The sequence below is a fragment of the Humulus lupulus genome, chromosome 5, assembly GCF_963169125.1.
Source record: "Humulus lupulus chromosome 5, drHumLupu1.1, whole genome shotgun sequence".
NCBI lineage: Eukaryota > Viridiplantae > Streptophyta > Magnoliopsida > Rosales > Cannabaceae > Humulus > Humulus lupulus.
In genome coordinates this window covers 76,298,699-76,317,551 of record NC_084797.1, presented here as the reverse complement: position 1 = coordinate 76,317,551, position 18,853 = coordinate 76,298,699, and the positions used below count along the sequence as shown (strand labels likewise).

Below are 18,853 nucleotides of genomic sequence, written 5' to 3'. Positions count from 1 at the left end.
AATTAAGTATTTTGATGAATAGTTTTAATAAAAGAAAGATCTAGAAGCTCTAGAACCTTCCAGCAACTGTTAGGATTGTATTATGACTCAGTCAAAGCTGTTTATCCAATTCAAATTATGCTAAAAAAGTGCAAATATGTGTTTAATTTATCTACGTATGCCGATATATTGCAGCATAGGGGCCGATATATCGCCTACGGAAGATACGGAAAACACGTCAACTTTCCACGAGTGATCGAACAAGCCTCAGGAATACAGGGGGAGGCGATATTTTGCCTAGGGTGGGCGATATATCGGCTCCATGGGTATATTTTTGGAAGTTTGACTTTTTAAATTTTAAAAATACCCTTAACCACTTATATTGCCTTTGAATGATTTTGACCGAGTTCTGGGCGTCAGTTGAACGAAAATTCAAAAAATTTCATTTTATAATCATTATTTATTCAAATTAAAAGGGGTTAGTTTCACTCCTTGAACTCTATAAATAGGACCTAGTACTCAGCCATTTTCATCATTCTTCAAGAATTTGATCAGATTCTTCAAGCATTTGATCAGATTCTTCAAGGTGCTAGTGTTACTATAGAGAGATACACTAGGATTTTGGGTTAAAGCTTTATTATTCTAAGCTTTTATAAACAGTTGGGAAGTGAGAAATAGAGTGTTTTCGGTATTGAGGTTTAGACCAATATATAAGGTCATTCAAGGTATTCCTATTCTTTAAGTCCAGTTCTTTATAATTCTTTAGTTTTCTTTAGTTTCTTTTGTTCAGATCCTAACTCTTATTATTGATTCTTGATTAGGTATTTAAGTTCTTGAAACTTAAGGCCCTTCTTGGTAAGTTTCTTCTTGATGGTTTAGTTCCCATATTCATCTTTATTCTAAAAAATTCTCACCCTTTTCTAATGTTGGTTTATAGGAGTTTCTAAATCTCGTTCTTGTTCCCAAATATCCCGACTTTTGGTAAGGAAAATAGGATAGATTTTATATGCTTATATGTTATGATATGATGTGTTATGTTATAATATGTTTATGTTATGATATGTTATGTTATGATATATATGAATATGTCTTGTATTCGTTGGGGCTTATAGTTGCTTAGCTAGCAAACCTCAATACGATTATGTCGCTTGAGGCTTATAGTTAATTAGCTAGCAAACCCCAATGTTTTTATGATGCTTGGGGCTTATAGTTGCTTAGATTGCAAACCCCAAGATTACCATGATCATGGGTTAGAGTTGTGATATATGTTTTATAGTATGTAGTTATGATATAGTCTTATGCTTTTGATTTATGATGTATGTTGTTAGTAGACTTTCCTTGCTGGGCATTAGGCTCACTCCTTTATTTTTAGTGTGATGCAGGAAAGTGATTATGGAGGCGGAAGGATTCTTGGTAGCTTCGCTTGTGTGTTAAGGATGAATGGACTAAGTGGATTGCGTGTCGATCGAGGATGACATTTATTTAGCCTTTTGAATTATGTTTCTTTTGTAATTCCACATTTAGTCCTTGAACAATTGATTTAAAGTTAGGTTTTATGTTTTACAAATAATGGGTACCCAAGCCATATTACATTTTAATTTATAATTTTATGTTATTGATACAATAATTATTTTAGAGTTTTAATAAGGTTATGATTATTTCTTTTGTTTTCTCCAAAAGTAGTAGCTAAGTCTAGTAGTAGCTAAGTCTAGTAGTTTTAACGGTCCAAGATCTTAGAAATAGTTGGGTTATTACAAATGGACCTTTGAGTTGTAGAACCTTGATACATAAAATCACAAGTTTGTGATTTTATGTAAATAAAAAAAATGTAACAAAGGCTTGAAAAAATTTGAGATTTGTTGTCCAAAAAATATCTATTCCTAGTCTCATCCTTGAGATTTCTTAAAACTACTACAATGGAATGAGATTTACAAGCCTTGAATCTCCATGCAAGTCAAGCTTTCTTGATGAAGATCTTGGAGAAAACTATTAATCTTGAACCCTTATTAGACTAAACTAATGAGATTAGAGCATTTAATTTTAAATTTTAGTGCAAAAAATGCGTCACTGTACGGACTGCCCAGGTGATGCGTGGCTTGCACCTAGGCGAAGCATCACCACCATGTAGGCGATGCGTCACCTGTGTTTTGTTTCCAGGGACCAGCGATGCGTCGCCTCTCAGAGGCGACGCAATGGAGGTCCCTTTGACTTGGCACCCCAAAACTTGTCTCTAAACATCCCCAAATACCTCCAAATTTTTTGGGTACTTTTATATACTCCAAAGAAATACTTTGGACCCAAAAAATATGATTTATAGATGCCTATACCAAAAGTGAACTCTCACATGTTGACTTTAGTGAAACCATTATGGTTTTTGTACCTCTTCGTGCCTAACCAATTTCACTATGTATTTAACCAATCATAACAATCCACCACTTGGATAAATACATCCTCAATCATATAGCCAGAACGATATTAGTGCATAAAATAAAGTGCCTTTTTGCTTTGAACTTTATCTTAGTGAAAACACTACAAAGCTTCTATGCTAAGGTATTCTTAATAGATTAAACCAAACATTCTTAGTGATAAAAACCAGTAATGTCTTACACACCTCTAATCAATTACTCATGTATTTCCCACTTTTTGTGCTTAACACTTTCATGGCCTTGTGCTTATCCATTCACGAACCATCCTGAGAGAAAACTCCTACTCTCTTGAGAGGCAGCACCACCTCTAGGTTCATATCGGTGAAATTCTTACAACATCTTTGCTACATTTAGAGATGCTTGTTGCTCTTCAATTGAATTTCATTAAAAGACTATGGCTTAACCCTCATGTCCAGTAGAAACAAACATTAACTCATTGTCACTATACAATAAACTCTCATTGAATTCAACTTCTCTTGGTTCAATTATCACATTAGACTCCAAGTCTAATAGCCTACATGCCTAACTATTTGAGGCATAGCCTAGAAATACACATTTGATGGCCCTTGGACTCAACTTGGTTCTTTTAGGCTTCGCGCTTTTGCTATAAGCAAGGCACCCCCATAATTTGAGATACCCTAGGTTGGGCCTCTTTTCTTTCCATATCTCAGATGGAGAAATTTGATTCTTCTTTGGAGGAATCCGGTTTAGAATATGACAAGCGGATAGTAAGGCTTCTCCCCATTACGTAAAACTCATATTTGCATGTAATAGCATAACATTTATCCTTTCAACATATGTTCTATTATTTCTTTCCACTATACCATTTTGTTGGGGTGTATAAGGGGTTGTACATTCATGTATTATACCATGCATATCACAAAACACATTGAATTCATTGGAAAAGTATTCACCGCCCCTATCACTTCTAATTGCTTTAATTTTCATTTTTAACTTCGGCTTTATAGATTTTAAACATGCTAAAGGCTTCATCCTTATTCTTGAGCAAGTACACATATGTGAATCTAGAACAATCATCAATAAAGGTAAAACAGTACATATGTCCACCCCTAGTAATTATTCCATTCAATTCACATAAATCACTATGTATAAAATCTAACAAGTTAATTTCTCTTTCAACACTTGGATAAGGTTTATTTACCATTTTAGATTTAATACATAATTCAAATTTATCATGCTCAAAATCATTGCATACAATTAAATCACATTTGATACCTATTTTAAGTGTACTATAACCTATGTGAGTAAGTCTATTATGCCACAAAGTAATAGAATCAAAACCAAGCATATAAGAGGAAGAAGTGCATTTATTATTATTATTATTATCATCATCATCATCATCATTATCATCATCGAAAATTGAGTTTGTGGTACAAAATTTAATCATCCCATCACACACATACCATTTTCCTACAAATTAGTTCCCTTTTAACAAAATTAGCTTACTAGATTCAAACACCGCTTTGATGCCGGGTTTGCTTAACAAGTTCCCACTAACAAGATTCCAACTCATATCTGGAACATACAACACATTAGTAACTTTCTTTCAAGACGTGTAGTAGAGATCAACATTCCCCTTGCCCAACATGTTGGATCTATGCCCATTTCACATTTGGATCTCATGGCCATCCTTTAATTCTTCAAAGGTTTTGAAGACCTCTCTATCATAAGTTACATGAATGGTAGCACAAGTGTCATACCACCATCCTCGCACTTTGCCTTGGATGACATTCACCTCACTCAAGGTAGCAACCAATTCCTCTTCAGTTATGTTGACCTTGGATCCATAGTTGTTGGACTTACATAATGTGCATTCCCTAGCCATGTGACCAATATTTCCACAAACAAAACAAGGGACTCTCACACCCTTGAATTTCCCTTTATTCTCCTTAGGGGCTTGGTAAGTGTCCTTTTTTAATTGGGGTTTCTTGTGGGCCTTCCCTTTGGAATAAGAAGGTTTCTCTATGGCTTTAGCCTTGGATGTCCCACCATTAGACTCTTCCACGCACTTGTCTCTATAACCCCTCTTCAATCCTTAGGTGCTATAGGATCTTCTCCAAAGATATCTCCTCATTCCTATGGAGAATCTTCTTTCTATAGCCCCTCAAAGATGGAGGCAACTTTGCTATTATCCCACCCACAATGAAGGACTCTGTCAATGTTATCTTAAGAGTAGATAACTTAGTCATAATGACTTGCAATTCATATACATGGGGAGTAAGGGTTTTCCATAAAAGAATTTAAATTTCATATATTGAGTTATGAGGAATTTCTTAGTTCTTTATTCTTCGGTTTTGTACTTCTTCTCAAGTGCATCCCATATCTCTGTTGTCGATGTTGTATTGGTGTAGAGATCATAGAGACAATTTGAGAGGGCGTTGAGTATGCAACCTCAACATATTAGCTAATCTTCTTCCTTTTTCTTCATTTCTTTGATCACTTCTTGAGTATCATCATCATTTGGAGCATCCAAAGTCTTCGACTCTTTGTCAAGAATGTAGTGAACCTTCAATGTTGTAAGAAGAAACTTGATCTTGTATTGCCAACGCACAAAGTTTGAACCATTGAATCAATCTAGTCTCACTAGATCTTGAGACATGAACTTGAGGGGGGAGATAGAGTAGCTTTCCTCCATAGCTTTGATTAGTAGATAAATCTTAGAGAGAGAAAATCTTTGATACAAAACTTAGGTTTGGGGTTCACTACAACAATATTGAGTATATATTACATTAAAGAATAGCATATATTTAGAAGTGCTATTATTAAGTGGGGATTAAAAAACACGGAACTGAATAATGGGGATTAAAAACACACGGTCTGTTTTTGGCGCCATATGACTCAAAGCTCAGGCGGTAAAATGAATTTCTGCCAAATTCCCTTTCTCTCAGCCTTTCTCTAAGTTACCCTTTCTCTCAGCCTCCATCTCTCACTCACGAAGCCCTCTCCGCCCTCACGAAGACTCACCGCCCTCAACTCATCTCTGCCTCACCACCCTCAACTCATCTCTGCCTCACCGCCCTCACGAAGTCTCTCCGCCCTCACCACCCTCAACTCAGCTCTGCCTCATGAAGACTCGCTCCAGAGTCGAGCTCTTTCTCCGCCTCACGAAGTCACGCTCCAGAGTGGAGCTTCTCTGCCTCACGAGTTCTCTGCCTCACGCCCACGTAACTTTATAGCAAGAGAAGGTACTGATTTCCCATGGATCCTTAGTATCGATAATGATTTGTTCTTCTTCTTGTGTGAAGGAGCCTTTCTTAATCTTAATAAACCCTTCTCTGGTTCTCATCACTGGTGATCTCACAGGTTTCTCTCTCAATCTATCTTCCTTTATTTTTATTGAACTTTTATGTTTTGGCTGATATAGCTTCGTGGGTTGTTGAATTATTTGGTAGTCTGATATGGGTTTCTTCTATATTTGTAATATTTGCTTCATGTCTGAGATTAGTATCATGGACTTTTATAAATATGTAACGCTTAAGGAATTAGATTCTTCTTATGCATGATTGTATCTGGTGAAATTTTCACTTTTTAAAAAGCATAACACAAATTTCTTGTCTTGTTTGGGCAGAGACTAACCTTTCTAAAGAAGTTACCCATTCCTTTTTTAATTAATGGCATTGTTGTGTGTGTTTCTTTTCGGAGAAATTTGTGCTTTTTATATGCTGTCAACTGATATAAGTTTTGATGATATGCATAGTCAGATTTGAGAGTTGAGAGTCATGTTGTACTTATAAGAGTTTAAGTTATTTTGCTATGTTCTCACTGGTTGATAGAGTACTGTTGCATGCTCCCCCTTATCCGTATAGAAATCATAAGCAGTTTGCTTTATATCAATATACTCAGTATAAATTAGATTATGATTCCCACTAGCCTGCGTTAAGCCATCTACAGACATGATTTGTCAAATCGAGCACTGTCTAACTTCTTGTTGTTATCTCCACTAGATGGCAAGAGCAAGGATTTTTTAACAATGAAGCAAAATGAGGTGGTCTGGTCTCAAATAGTTTATCCATCTTAATCTACAGCTCTTCCCACACCTTTGTAATCCTGCACTCTAGTACTCATTCTATTAATTTATATTTACAAATTATTGAAATATATATATATATACATATTTAAAATATTATACATCTCACAATATAAGAAAAGATGATGTAAACTTTAAAATCACTAATTTTTACAGATAGAGCAAAAGAAACAGAACCTGCAAGCTTTGGGACAGAGCTCCAACTGCCATGGCCATGAGTGGTGATATGTGTAAGGAGCTTGTCATCTTCTTCAGGTGACCAAAGGCCTCTCTTGACTTTCTGCTTGTTACAGCAACGATGGCCCATATCCACAACTATATATTATTTACTTTCCCAAATAGTTAGAAAGCTTATTAATAATGATGATCAATACTAGCTAATCACTTGAACATTTTTCACAAGGAAAAATCATTCCAACTAACCTCTCACGACTCTCTCTCTCTCAATAATTTTTACATTCAATCATCTTATTGATATCCATATATACACTAGTCCTGTTATCTTGCTTGTATGACTCAAGTAGCATGTATTAATTATGCAGTTTTGAACTCACAAATAAGAAAGATTGGTTGATGCATGCCAAAACCTGCAGCTTAGCAATGAAACTTTTGAGATATAAACTGAGGACTTCTATTTTAGTTAAACACCATGGATAGCTATCACTTCATTGTTATGTTCTTTCACTTGAGTTGAATCCTACAACTAGCATCCTTGGAAGAAGGTGAATGGTCAGAGACTGATAAACCTTATTCTCTTTTGCAGAATTTGAACCACAAAAATATTGTGAAATATCTTGGATCATTCCCAGGAGTTTGTAAGAAAAGATATAAAAGAGTGGTTATATTGGCTTCGAAATTACATTGGTTATGATGGGTGCCGCCTCGACTTTGTGAGGTAATGTATTTCTCAAAATTTTCAGCTTTACATGTGTTTCAAACACTTCCTGCTGATTTCTGTGCTAGGATTGCTTATTCATAGATCACAATGATAAAGCTGGATGGAAAGCAATGTATATGAGATTAGATCCTCATCACCATTCATTTAAAAATAAAAATAAAAATAAAAATTCTGTTTGTATTGTTGAGAGCACTGTGTGCTTGTGCATTTACAGGTCATCAGTGACTTTTACAATAAATGAACATCATTCTTTCCATCTTTGAGATCTATCCCATTTTTGTCTTTTTGAGTCAAAGATGCTGATATTGATATGAATGAAGCATAACTTTATAAAGTCATGTCTTTAGATGGCTCTGCTAAGGACATTAATATTCTATATGCTCCAGTCAATTTCATTTGTTTAGTACTATACTCAACTTTTCTGACTGAACATGCCATCTAAATGTAACATGTGTCACCTTGACGTTCAAAGGAGACTAATTTAAGAGGTATCACAGTGACTTCTGTCAACTGCAGATGTCAACTGCAGATTACACTAATTGGAATGATAGGATGTTTGGGAAAGTTTTGAATGGTTCTATAAATTCAGAATTATATTTCTATTCATATATTTTAGTAGAAGTTTTTGTCTTATATGTTATTCACAGGGGCTTCTCAGGTTCTTATGTAAAAGAATATATTGAAGCTTCAAATCCTGCATTTGCTATTGGAGAATATTGGGATAGTTTAGGTTATGAGCATGGCGACTTGTGTTACAATCAAGGTAAGAACTTAAGGCCCGAAAGAAAGTCTTCACTTAAGGATTTTAGCTGTTATGTTTGCTCAATGTTGAGAGATCTGTGTGCATTCACATACAGTTTATTTACCTGCTACCTCACTGTTTTCAGGGTGGCATTTTTTTATTTTTTTAATTTTTTTTTCAAGTGCCTACAAACTTGTTGAATTGATCTTCCAGATTGGGGCATAGAATACAAGATTTCTAAAATACCATGTTTGATTATTCATCTGGGGTCTAGATGTCTGGAGACTTTTTTGGCTACCTAAGATGGGTTAAGATTTTGATCTTGCTCTACCAATACGTAAGTGGACCTAGAATTATTTTACAAAACAATGAGTTAGAAATTGAAGCAAGGGAACCTGAATCATGTTATTTATGTCATGCACTATTTGTTAGGCAGCTAGAAAAGATCAGTTTACTTTATATAAGATACACTCTTTTATTTATTTATTTACTTTTGTGCGTGTGGGGATGGAACACTCAAATTATAGATGCTCATAGGCAAAGGATAGTCAATTGGATCAATGCCACAGGGGGTACTTCATCAGCATTTGATGTCACAACAAAGGTGATGTTTCTGCTTTCTCAAGTTTCTCATAATATCTATTTTAATTTCCCAGATATTTCATTTCTTATTTTACTTATTTTCAATGAAAGATGTAAACTCTTGAGGTATTGCCCTTGTGCAGGGAATCCTCCACTCTGCTCTGCATAATCAATACTGGAGATTGATAGATCCTCAAGGCAAACCAACTGGAGTTATGGGATGGTGGCCTTCGTGTGCTGTCACATTTCTAGAGAACCATGATACAGGATCAACACAGGTCTCTCTCTTACATGCATTTAATTATTCATAAAAAGGCATAAACATGCACATTGGTAATACGATCTGTAGTATGAATAGCCAAATTTGCAAGATTCGCTAGAGCGATTGTCTACTACTTATATGCTGCTCTCTATGCTTTTTCCTACTGGCACTTCTTGATGTTGGTTAAGAAGCCAAACTTTTATCCTTGATAAGCAAATACTATAAAAATTTTAGTTATAACTTATTTATATAGTGATATCTATATCTAATGAGCTTGAATTGAGGGAAATTGACTTTCTATTTTCTTCCAGGGTCACTGGCCATTTCCACGAGATAAGCTTGCACAGGGATATGCCTATATTCTGACCCATCCTAGAACAGTAAGTTCTTTGCCACTCAATTGCTTGAGTGTACCCTTCATTCCATTAAAGCTTCCATAAAACTTCACCTGGTGGATATAGAGTACATAATCTTTTCTTGAGCCAACTTAAACTCCTTGTTCCCTTTTTGCAGCCTTAAGATGAACTAGTATGAGAAATAACTTAAACCCTTAATTTCATTGCTAAATTGTAGTCACAGTTTTCTTTTCCTTTTACTGAGAAAAACAAAATCAATAAAAGCCAAGTATTATATATGGTAATATGCATTTGGGTGCATGTTATATGGTAATATGCATCTAGCTATACATGATATGTTTCTTGAATTTTGTTTGTCTTGTTCATGCAGCTTCTAATTGATGGTAACTTATTATTTTAATAACATAATTGCTGGTGCCTTTTGTGTGTTTATAATTTGTTTTTGTTTGCATATTGTGTGTTTATTTTCTTGAGTTATTTGATTCCTTCTAGCTTTTCCTTTATTCTGAAGTTGTTTAGAGAGCAATATAAGGGAATTATTTTCTAAGTAGTTGCAAAGAGCAACAATAGAAATAGAAAAGAAATTAAGAAAACAGGGCATAAAAAACAACTAGATGATTCTTTTTACTGCAATATGTGGAAACTTTTCGTTTGAGCAGTAGTTTTTATTCCCCTGCCCCATACGTTATTCTCATAATAGAGGGGATTTAGAGCAGTGATTGGTAATCCACCGCTTCAAAATAAAACCAAAACTTCCCCATTAGTTAGTTACAATGCCCCAGCACTTGTACTTTCTCTCTCATTCATCACCACTATCCTATACATATACATAAGAGCAATGATTGTGCTTAACATCAAAACTAGTAAATAATAAGAGTTAATTATAAATGAATTCAGTATGTCTTTTAGCATTATTACTACTTTTTTTTTCTTATTATTATTACTATATGAGAGTGTTCCTTAGCTTAATATTTGAAACCAGTCCAAACTTCTTCCCCTTTTTCCCACCTGTTATTATATTTGGAACCAGTCAAGATTCCCTTTTGTTAAAAAAAATGACACCCAACTTATATGTTGAGGAAGCTGAGCTAAATTAGACAAATATTTGTTGTTGTACTATTCTAAAGGGATTAGTGTAATATTAGTAATAGTGGATATTACTATTGAGGTACTTAGCGGCACAAACCAACCATTTGAGTTACCTCTCATGGATTCGTTAAGACTCGCTATTAAGCAATTGCATGACAGTTTTTTTTCTTTTTTGTTTGAGAAAAATAAGTTGTGATTTGTATTAATGATGTTGTGTGTCCTCTTGAAAACTAATACAAGCTTCTGCCTATTGTAAAGGAAAGTGGCTGACAAAGTCGCAGCTGCTGGATTCTTTGTGGCCGTTCCTGACTTCTTGAAGGGGGATCCTTTTGTTCGTGCAGATACTAAAAGGCCTATGAGCGTTTGGATTAAAGATCATAGCACGGTTGGTTCTAGTGTTTTGATTCATACTTGATAGTCCTTAATATTAGTAATAGATACTTAAGATTGTTTCTGGTGAGTTAGTTGAAAGTTTTCATGTTGTGGGCTCTGCAAAATTAATTCTAGATTCAGCTAGGCCAAGAGTTGCTATTTTAGCATCTTAATCTTTCCTAACTGTCAAGTTAATTTAACTTCTGGAAGCATTTGTTGTACTCTAGTATTAAAACTCTCTTAGACTTGCTCTGAAACCTTTTGCTTGTTCCAATAGGACGAGGGATTTGAATTTTCCAAAGTAGTGATTCAGGATTTGAAAAATAGAGGCTATTCTGCAATAGGTGCTGCAGGCTTTTGTTGGGGTGGTAAGTTTGTTGACATACTTCTTTGTTTTCCATTATGGTAGCTAGATGACATTTTGGCAAATTCGACAATAACTTGTGAACAAATTTAATCACGAGCAGTGACTGACTTTGTTAGTTCAAACCATATATCTAGTTGTTACTTACGCTAAGCTGATCAAGATTTGTTCTGTTCTCAGCCAAGGCTGCAATTCAACTCGCAAAGTGCGACTCTATTAAGGCTGCTGCCCTCTTACATCAATCTTACGTCACTGTGGATGACATCAAAGGTACTACATAGTGATATACATAGTGATATGATACTTTGAAACAACTACAAATTATAAGATAACTTTTAGTTCAAACGCTTGTGTATTTCACTTCACCAAAACTCCAATTTTTGCATTTTATGTTAAACTTGACTCATTCTTTCTCAACTCAAAAATATTAATCCATGATTCAAATACTTTCAGAGGTCAAAAATATCTAATTTGTTTATGAAATTGTTTAAAAATCATGCTTTAAAGTTTAATTAAGTGTTTGTTCTCTTTGTTTAATTAACCCTGTTCAATCCCCAAATAACATTCAGCCATTTACTACAATTCAGAGTTGTTTAAGTTCTTGGCACAATGTTCCAGTGATATTTCATTATAAGTCTGTAAAAATTATAGTATAGCATTCATTCATTACCTGGGCTAAATACATGTTAGTTTGGATTCCAAGTGGGTTAATGAAATCTTTTACAGGTCTTTGTTAATTTTTAAGCATCTCCATTTTTTTTTTGTCTTTAGCACATATAATCATTAAGCTGTGCAAAATAGCTAGTGGTATGAGGTTCATCACATCTGATGTTCATGCATATCTATGTAATAATCTATTTGGTTTTAAGGGAAATAATATGTGTCTAATGTCCATATGTGCTGTTTTAGGTTCAGATCACTTCCAGGACTTGTCAACCAGACCCAAAGGGATATCATAGAATGTGAGAATTTTGTCTTCTGGACAAGTGCACAAAGAATGATGAATTGAAGGAAGGAGCAAGTTTCTTGCATGGTTTACTTTTGTGTATCTTGTAATGTTTTTGTTTTTCATTTTTGAAGTAAAAAATGTTCAAGAAACTTTATTATGTTATGCTTTCAAACTTAAGTTAGAACTAAGATCTCATGAAGTAGACATATTCATGGTTTGAATTAGTTATTGTTTAATGTAATACTTATGGTTTATCAATATATTGAGAATTACATTTTATGATTAATTTTGAATTTTTTTTTATCAAAATACAATAATGAAAATCTTTTAATTAAAAAAAAACCATATAAGTATACTTATCAAAATAAAATTGAAAATTTTATTACTAATGTTATGATTTAAAAACATATTATAAGCGTAAAAAATCGTTATGGTTTATATAATATAACAAATTAAAAATGTTATCAAAATAATCAAATGTAACAGTTGAAAAGTGTTATGAAAAAAGTACAAGATTAAATTTCAAATTTATAACCAAAAACTCTATCTAAATGTTATAATTTGAATATTATAGCACCTAAAAATGTGTTACTGAATAGTTTAAGATAACACCGAACATAACATTCAAAAACTGTTATAGAAAAGACTGGACTTTTAATAACAGGGGCTATGTTAGCATTTTCAGAAGTGCTATCAATAGTCCCGGTTAGCAGTTTTTAAGTGTTATGAATACTGTTTTTTCTTGTAGTGGTTAGAGATTTTTTATTGTTTTTGATAAGGCTATACACCAAGCTTTGTATATTTATAATCCAAAATAATAAAACAAAGATAGTATATTCTATAATGGAAGAATAATACAATGAACATAACACAAATAAAACAAGTGGTAGAATGGACCTTTCAGTTGTAGAAGCTTGATACAGAAAATCACAAGTCGATGATTTTATGTAAATCAACAAAATGTAAAAAAGGCTTGACACAAATTGAGATTTGTTGTCCAAAAAATCTCTATTCCTAGCCTCCTCCTTGAGATTGCTTAAAGCTAATACAATGGAATGAGATTGGGATTTACAAGCCTTGAATCTTCATGCAAGTAAAGCTTTCTTGATGAAGATCTTGGAGAAAACTAGTAATCTTGAGAGCTAGAGAGAGAGAAAGGTTTTAATGAGAAAGAGAGAGGTGAGTGATCAATTCACTAACAACTCAAATGATCCCTTTAAATAGTATAGGAACCCTCATTAGACTCAACCAATGCGATTAGAGAATTTCATTTGAATTTTGGAGTAAAAAACACGTCATTGTACAGTCCTGTAAAGACTGCCCAGGCAACGAGTTGCCTCCCAGAGGCGACACAACGCAAATCCCTCTGACTTGGCACCGCAAAACTTGTCTCAAAACATCTTTAAATGCCTCCAAAATTTGTAGGTACTCTTATATACTCCAAAGAGACACTTTGAACCCATAAAAATCATTTGTAGATGCCTATACCAAAAGTCAATTCTCACATCTTGACTTTAGTAAAACTGTTATAGTTTTGGCACCTCTTCAAGCCTAACTAATTTCACTATGTATTTAACCAATCATAAAAACTTCTAAGCCCGATGCGGTGGCTAAACCTTTTGACAAAAACAAAGGAAAATTAATTGGGAAGCCTAAAGGCAAAGGTTGATAACGCTTGGGACCTAAGAAGAATGAAGGTCAATTCAAGAGTTCCAAAAGACCTTGCTTTGTGTGTGTGCCAAAAATCACCATTTTCAAGGGATTTTAGGTTCAAGAAGAGCCACAATAATGAGCCTAAGGTGAATTCAATCGATGAAGAATTAGTGGCAGCACTAAGTGAGATTAATGACATACATGGAAAGGTAAAATGTTGGTGTTATGATACTTGTGCCACCATCCATGTTACTTATGATAGATCTCTATTCAAAACCTTTGAGACTGCAAATGATGTGCAATGAGAAAAGGTTCAAGGTTGAAGTCAAGGGAACTATTGATCTTTTCTTCACTTCCAGCAAGAAGGTTTTACTCACTAATGTTTTGTATGTACCAGATATGAGTACAAACCTGGTAAGTGACAATTTTCTTGGCAATTGGGGAATCAAGGTGGTGATAGAATCTGACAAGCTTACTTTGTCTAAGGAGAATATTTTTGTGGGGAAGGGATATTCTTGTGATGAAGTGTTCAAACTTTGTACCTCTATTCATGATATGAACAATAGAGCTTTTACTTCTTCTTGTAATATGCTGCGCTCAAATTCTATTACTTTATGACATGTTAGACTTTCACATTTAGATTTTAGCACAATTAAAAGAATTATTAAATGTGGATTGATTAATTGTGATAATTTTGAGCATGATAAGTGTGAGCTATGTGTAAAATCTAAAGTGGTTAAGAAACATTTTCCTAGTGTTGATAGAAATTCTAATTTGTTAGATTTGATACATAGTAATTTATGTGAACTAAATGATATGTTGAGTAGAGGAGTAAGTAGACATTTTATTACTTTCATAGAAGATTTCTCTAGGTTCACATATGTTTATTTGCTTAAGAACAAAGATGAAGAATTTAATGTGTTTAAAACATATAAAGCGGAAGTTGAAAATCAATTGGCAAGTAAAATAAAAGTACTTAGAAGTGGTAGAGGTGATGAGTATTTTCAAACGATTTCATCTTGTTTTGTGAAGAGTATGGAATGATACATGAATGTACCTCCCCATATACTCCATAACAAAATGGTATAGCGGAAAGGAAAAATTGGACATTTCTTGAAATGATCAATTCTATGCTATTACGTTGAAAGTTAAGTTTTAATTTGTGGGGTGAAGCCTTGTTATCTGCATATCATATCTTGAATCGTATTCCTATGAAAAAAAAATCTCCATATGAGTCATGGAAAGAAAAGAAACCAAACATTGATTATCTTAAATTGTAGGGGTTCCTTGCTTATTGCAAAAGCACGGACCCTAAAAGGACCAAGTTGGGTCCAAGGGATATAAGATGTGCATTCGTAGGATATTGCTCAAATAGCAAAGCTTATAGATGGTTAGACTTGAAGTCTAATGCGATAATTGAATCAAGAGAAGTTGAGTTCTTTAAGAACATGTCATGTGATGACAATAAATCAAAAGAACCTAATCAAATTAGAAAGCCTCAAGATGAGACTCCTAAAATGGTTGGTGAGCAACTTTTATTGGCTAGAAGAAGTCAAAGGTTTAAAGAATTATAATCAAGTGAAAGTGCTCTCAAGTAGTGACACTATATCTAGTAGGAGGAAATAATGAAGAAGTTACATAGAAATATCCAACCGTACTTTAAGTAGAAGATGATCCCAAAACTTTCAAAGAAGCTATGTCCTCAAGTGACTCCACTTTTTGCAAGGAGACAATAAATGTTGAAATGGATTCAATTATGTCTAATGACACTTGGGAATTGATTGACCTTCAACAAGGATCTAAACTAATTGGGTGTAAATGGATATTTAGAAGAAAATACCATACCCATGACACCATACAAACCTTTAAGGCTAGATTAGTAGCCAAGAGACTCAAATAAAAGGAACGAATATATTACTTTGACACATATGCTCTGGTAGCAAGGACAACTTCAATTAGGTTTTTATTTGTCTTATAGTCTATATATAACCTCTATGTTCACAAAATGGATGTTAAAACAACATTCATAAATGGAGATCTCGAAGTATGTCTATATGGAAAAACTAGAGAGTTTTATTCTTCAAGGAAATGAACATAAAGTGTGTAGACTAGTCAAATCATTGTATGGTTTTAAAGAAGCTCCAAAATAATGGCATGAGAAGTTTTATCAAGTCATTGTTTTAGATGGATTTAGACATAACAATGCGGACAAGTGCTTATATGCTAAGACTTGTGATGACTATGCTACACTAGTGTGTCTTTATGTAGATGATATGTTGATTTTGAGTAATGAGATGAGAGGAATAATAAAAACAAAGAAATTTCTATTTTCTAACTTTAAGATGAAAGACCTTGGAGAGGTCGATAACATTCTAGGTATGAAAGTTAGAAGAAATAATGGGGGTTTTATTTTAAGCCAAGCCCAATAGGTCGAGAAAGTGCTTGAAAAATTTATTCATCTCAAAATCAAAGAGGAAAATACACCATTTGTTTCAAACATGAAGCTTGAAAATAATGAAGGAAGAACGGTGACTCAATTGGAATATGCAAGTGCAATAGGGAGCCTAATTTACGCCCCTCATTATACTAGAGTAGACATTGCATATGTGGTTAGTAAACTTAGTAGGTTTACTAGCAATCCAAGTATCAAGCATTGGAGGCCTATTGAGAGGATTCTAGGATATCTTAAATATACCAAAGAACATAGCCTTCACTATTCAAATTTTCCTATGATACTTGAAGGATATGTCGACGCTAGTTAGATATCGGGAGTGGGAGACAATCTCTCTACCACCGGTTGGGTGTTTACACTTGGAGGAGGTGCCATTTCTTGGGGTTCCAATAAATAAACTTGTATATCACACCAACCATGGAGCTAAGTTTATAGCTACAGCGACAATCGACAAAGAGGTCGAGTGACATAGGGATCTCATGATGGATATCCCTTTCATCGCAGATATGGTATCGATGATCTTGATACATTGTGATAGTCAAGTTACTCTTTCTAAAGCATATAATAGTGTATACAATGGGAAGTCTAGACATATAAGTCTAAGACATGAATATGTGAGAAAATTTATCCAATATAGAATCATATCTATCTCATATGTTAAGACTAGTAAGAACTTAGCGGATCTAATTACAAAACATCTTATGATAAGGTTAGGAAGTTCTACTTCTAGAGGGATGAGACTAAAAATCCTAGAATAAAATATTCACTAATGATGGCAACACAACTCCAATCTTGTTAACAATCTGGGAAAATATCTCAATGGATAAGAACAAGTCATTGATAAGTGGATGGTTTCAACACTAAAACAATTGTGAGTTCCATCCAAGATGATTAGTGTTTGTTGCTCCCGAGTGAGGGTTAAACTTAAGGTTTTTAATGAAGTTCGGATGAGTGCAACAAGCATCTCTATAGGTAGCAAGGATGTTGTACGAACTTCACCTATATGAACTTAGAGGTGTGCCACCTCTCATAAGAGTTGGAGTTTCTCCACTGAAAGTTCATGAAAGGATGAGCATATGGTCATATTAATGCAAAGCAAGAAAAGTGGAAAATGAATGTTCAAGTAGAGGTGTGTGAGGTATCACCAGTTTTATCATAAGGAATACTTGGTTCAAGCTTTTAAATAACCAATGTGTAACGCCCTGGGTAACCAAGACCGTTACACTGTGTGTTTAAAATAGTGTAAGACCTACTAATCAGGTCGTTTGAACTAAAATGTGTTTCTAAAGTCATTTGAATGGTTAGGGTTAAAAGATTTTTTTATTATAAAATGATTGATTTTCATTAAAATAAGAGTTTGATACATGGGATCCCAAAAATAAGATTTACAAGGCGGAAACGACTCTCAAAAGTTAATACAATAGTAGCCAGTCTAAATGGAAAAATACAGTTTAGAGCTATAGTTCCTGTAATTCCCTCAGCCGTGGCGGTCGAGCGGCTGTCGATGTACACTTCAACCCCAGAGCTCTCCAACTCATGGTTGGTCCAGTTTTCCTTTGCCTTTACCTGCACCACGTAGCACCCGTGAGGCTCAGCAAGAAAATCATAATCAACAAGCATAAACAGCAACAAGAGCATATATCAAAACTCCAAGTAAACCAGTTCAATTAATCAGAAGAATACATGTATTAAGCTAGGCAACATTAAACTTATACTTTAAAATATATAACTCAATCTGTAACACAAATATTTAGGTGTCGACGCACTTAGGTCGAGCCCTCTGGTTATCTAGCTGACCCCGTTTCGCTTAGGCCGAGTTGCATTCAGTACACTTATCATCAGCCCCGACACCCTTTGGCCGAACTTTCATATCCCACATAACAGATATATAATTCACAGATACATATGTTCAATTATAAGTAATCTCAGTCCCATTTAACAACCACATGGGTGCATTTTTCTAACCTCGAGCCCAAGCGACAGATAAAGAGCGGTCCCAAGCACGATCCTCAGTCCTGAGCCTTAACAGTAATCCTAGTCACATGCAATAATGGATAACTATCAGATTCTAATCCAATTAAATGTTTTGGAAACAAATACTAGCCTCCGGAACCTCGAATTCTACTAAACTAGGTAGTAGAATTCGTCCCGAGCGCTTAGGTTTAAAGTCCCCAAGCCTCCCCGAGCCTAAAATATAAGTTTCCCTTTCCTTTCCATTTAGGGCTGTGACCCGCTACTTGGTATAAGGGCAAGGCCCTCCCTGCTGGAGGACACGGGCCGCAGCATGCCCTCTAGGGCCGCGACAAGCCTAGGTAAAACAGAGGCTTTCCAGCCTCTTTGAGCACACGAGCTGTCGCGCCTGAAGAACAGGGCCACGGCCTGAGCCCCCAAACCAAGAAAACTAGCTTTTTTCCTATGTTTTTCCTTGAGCCTAAAACCCAAATTCACACCCCAACCTATAAACAATTCCTTACATTCATCAAACACCCAAAACCAGTTTCGAATCCATCTTCATGCAAGCTCTAAGTTCTAACAACAATTCAGCAGAATTCATTTAAACAACTGAACTTTAACCCTTACCTTGAAGATGAGATGGTGTCTCTGAGTTGTACCTCAGAATCCTAGCTTTAATTTCCCATTCCTCAAGCTTAATTCTTCAAGTTTCTCTTTCAAAACTTAAA

The 18,853-nt window shown here is 34.7% G+C and overlaps 2 protein-coding genes across 2 annotated transcripts; both read left to right on the top strand.

Moving 5' to 3' along the window:
- Positions 1–3,076: 3,076 nt before the first annotated feature.
- Positions 3,077–9,693, top strand: LOC133779234 (alpha-amylase 3, chloroplastic-like). The gene is made up of 8 exons (XM_062219221.1): positions 3,077–3,133; positions 7,263–7,348; positions 7,999–8,114; positions 8,621–8,697; positions 8,819–8,953; positions 9,249–9,317; positions 9,511–9,561; positions 9,664–9,693. Exons 1-8 carry the CDS (start codon positions 3,077–3,079, stop codon positions 9,691–9,693), a joined length of 621 nt encoding a protein of 206 aa, XP_062075205.1.
- An 873-nt stretch (positions 9,694–10,566) lies between these two features.
- LOC133780469 (endo-1,3;1,4-beta-D-glucanase-like) lies at positions 10,567–12,334 on the top strand. Its single transcript, XM_062220195.1, has 4 exons — positions 10,567–10,767; positions 11,032–11,122; positions 11,299–11,388; positions 12,028–12,334. The coding sequence occupies exons 1-4, from the start codon at positions 10,738–10,740 to the stop codon at positions 12,075–12,077; spliced, it is 261 nt and encodes an 86-aa protein (XP_062076179.1). The 5' UTR covers positions 10,567–10,737; the 3' UTR covers positions 12,078–12,334.
- The last annotated feature ends 6,519 nt before the right edge of the window (positions 12,335–18,853 follow it).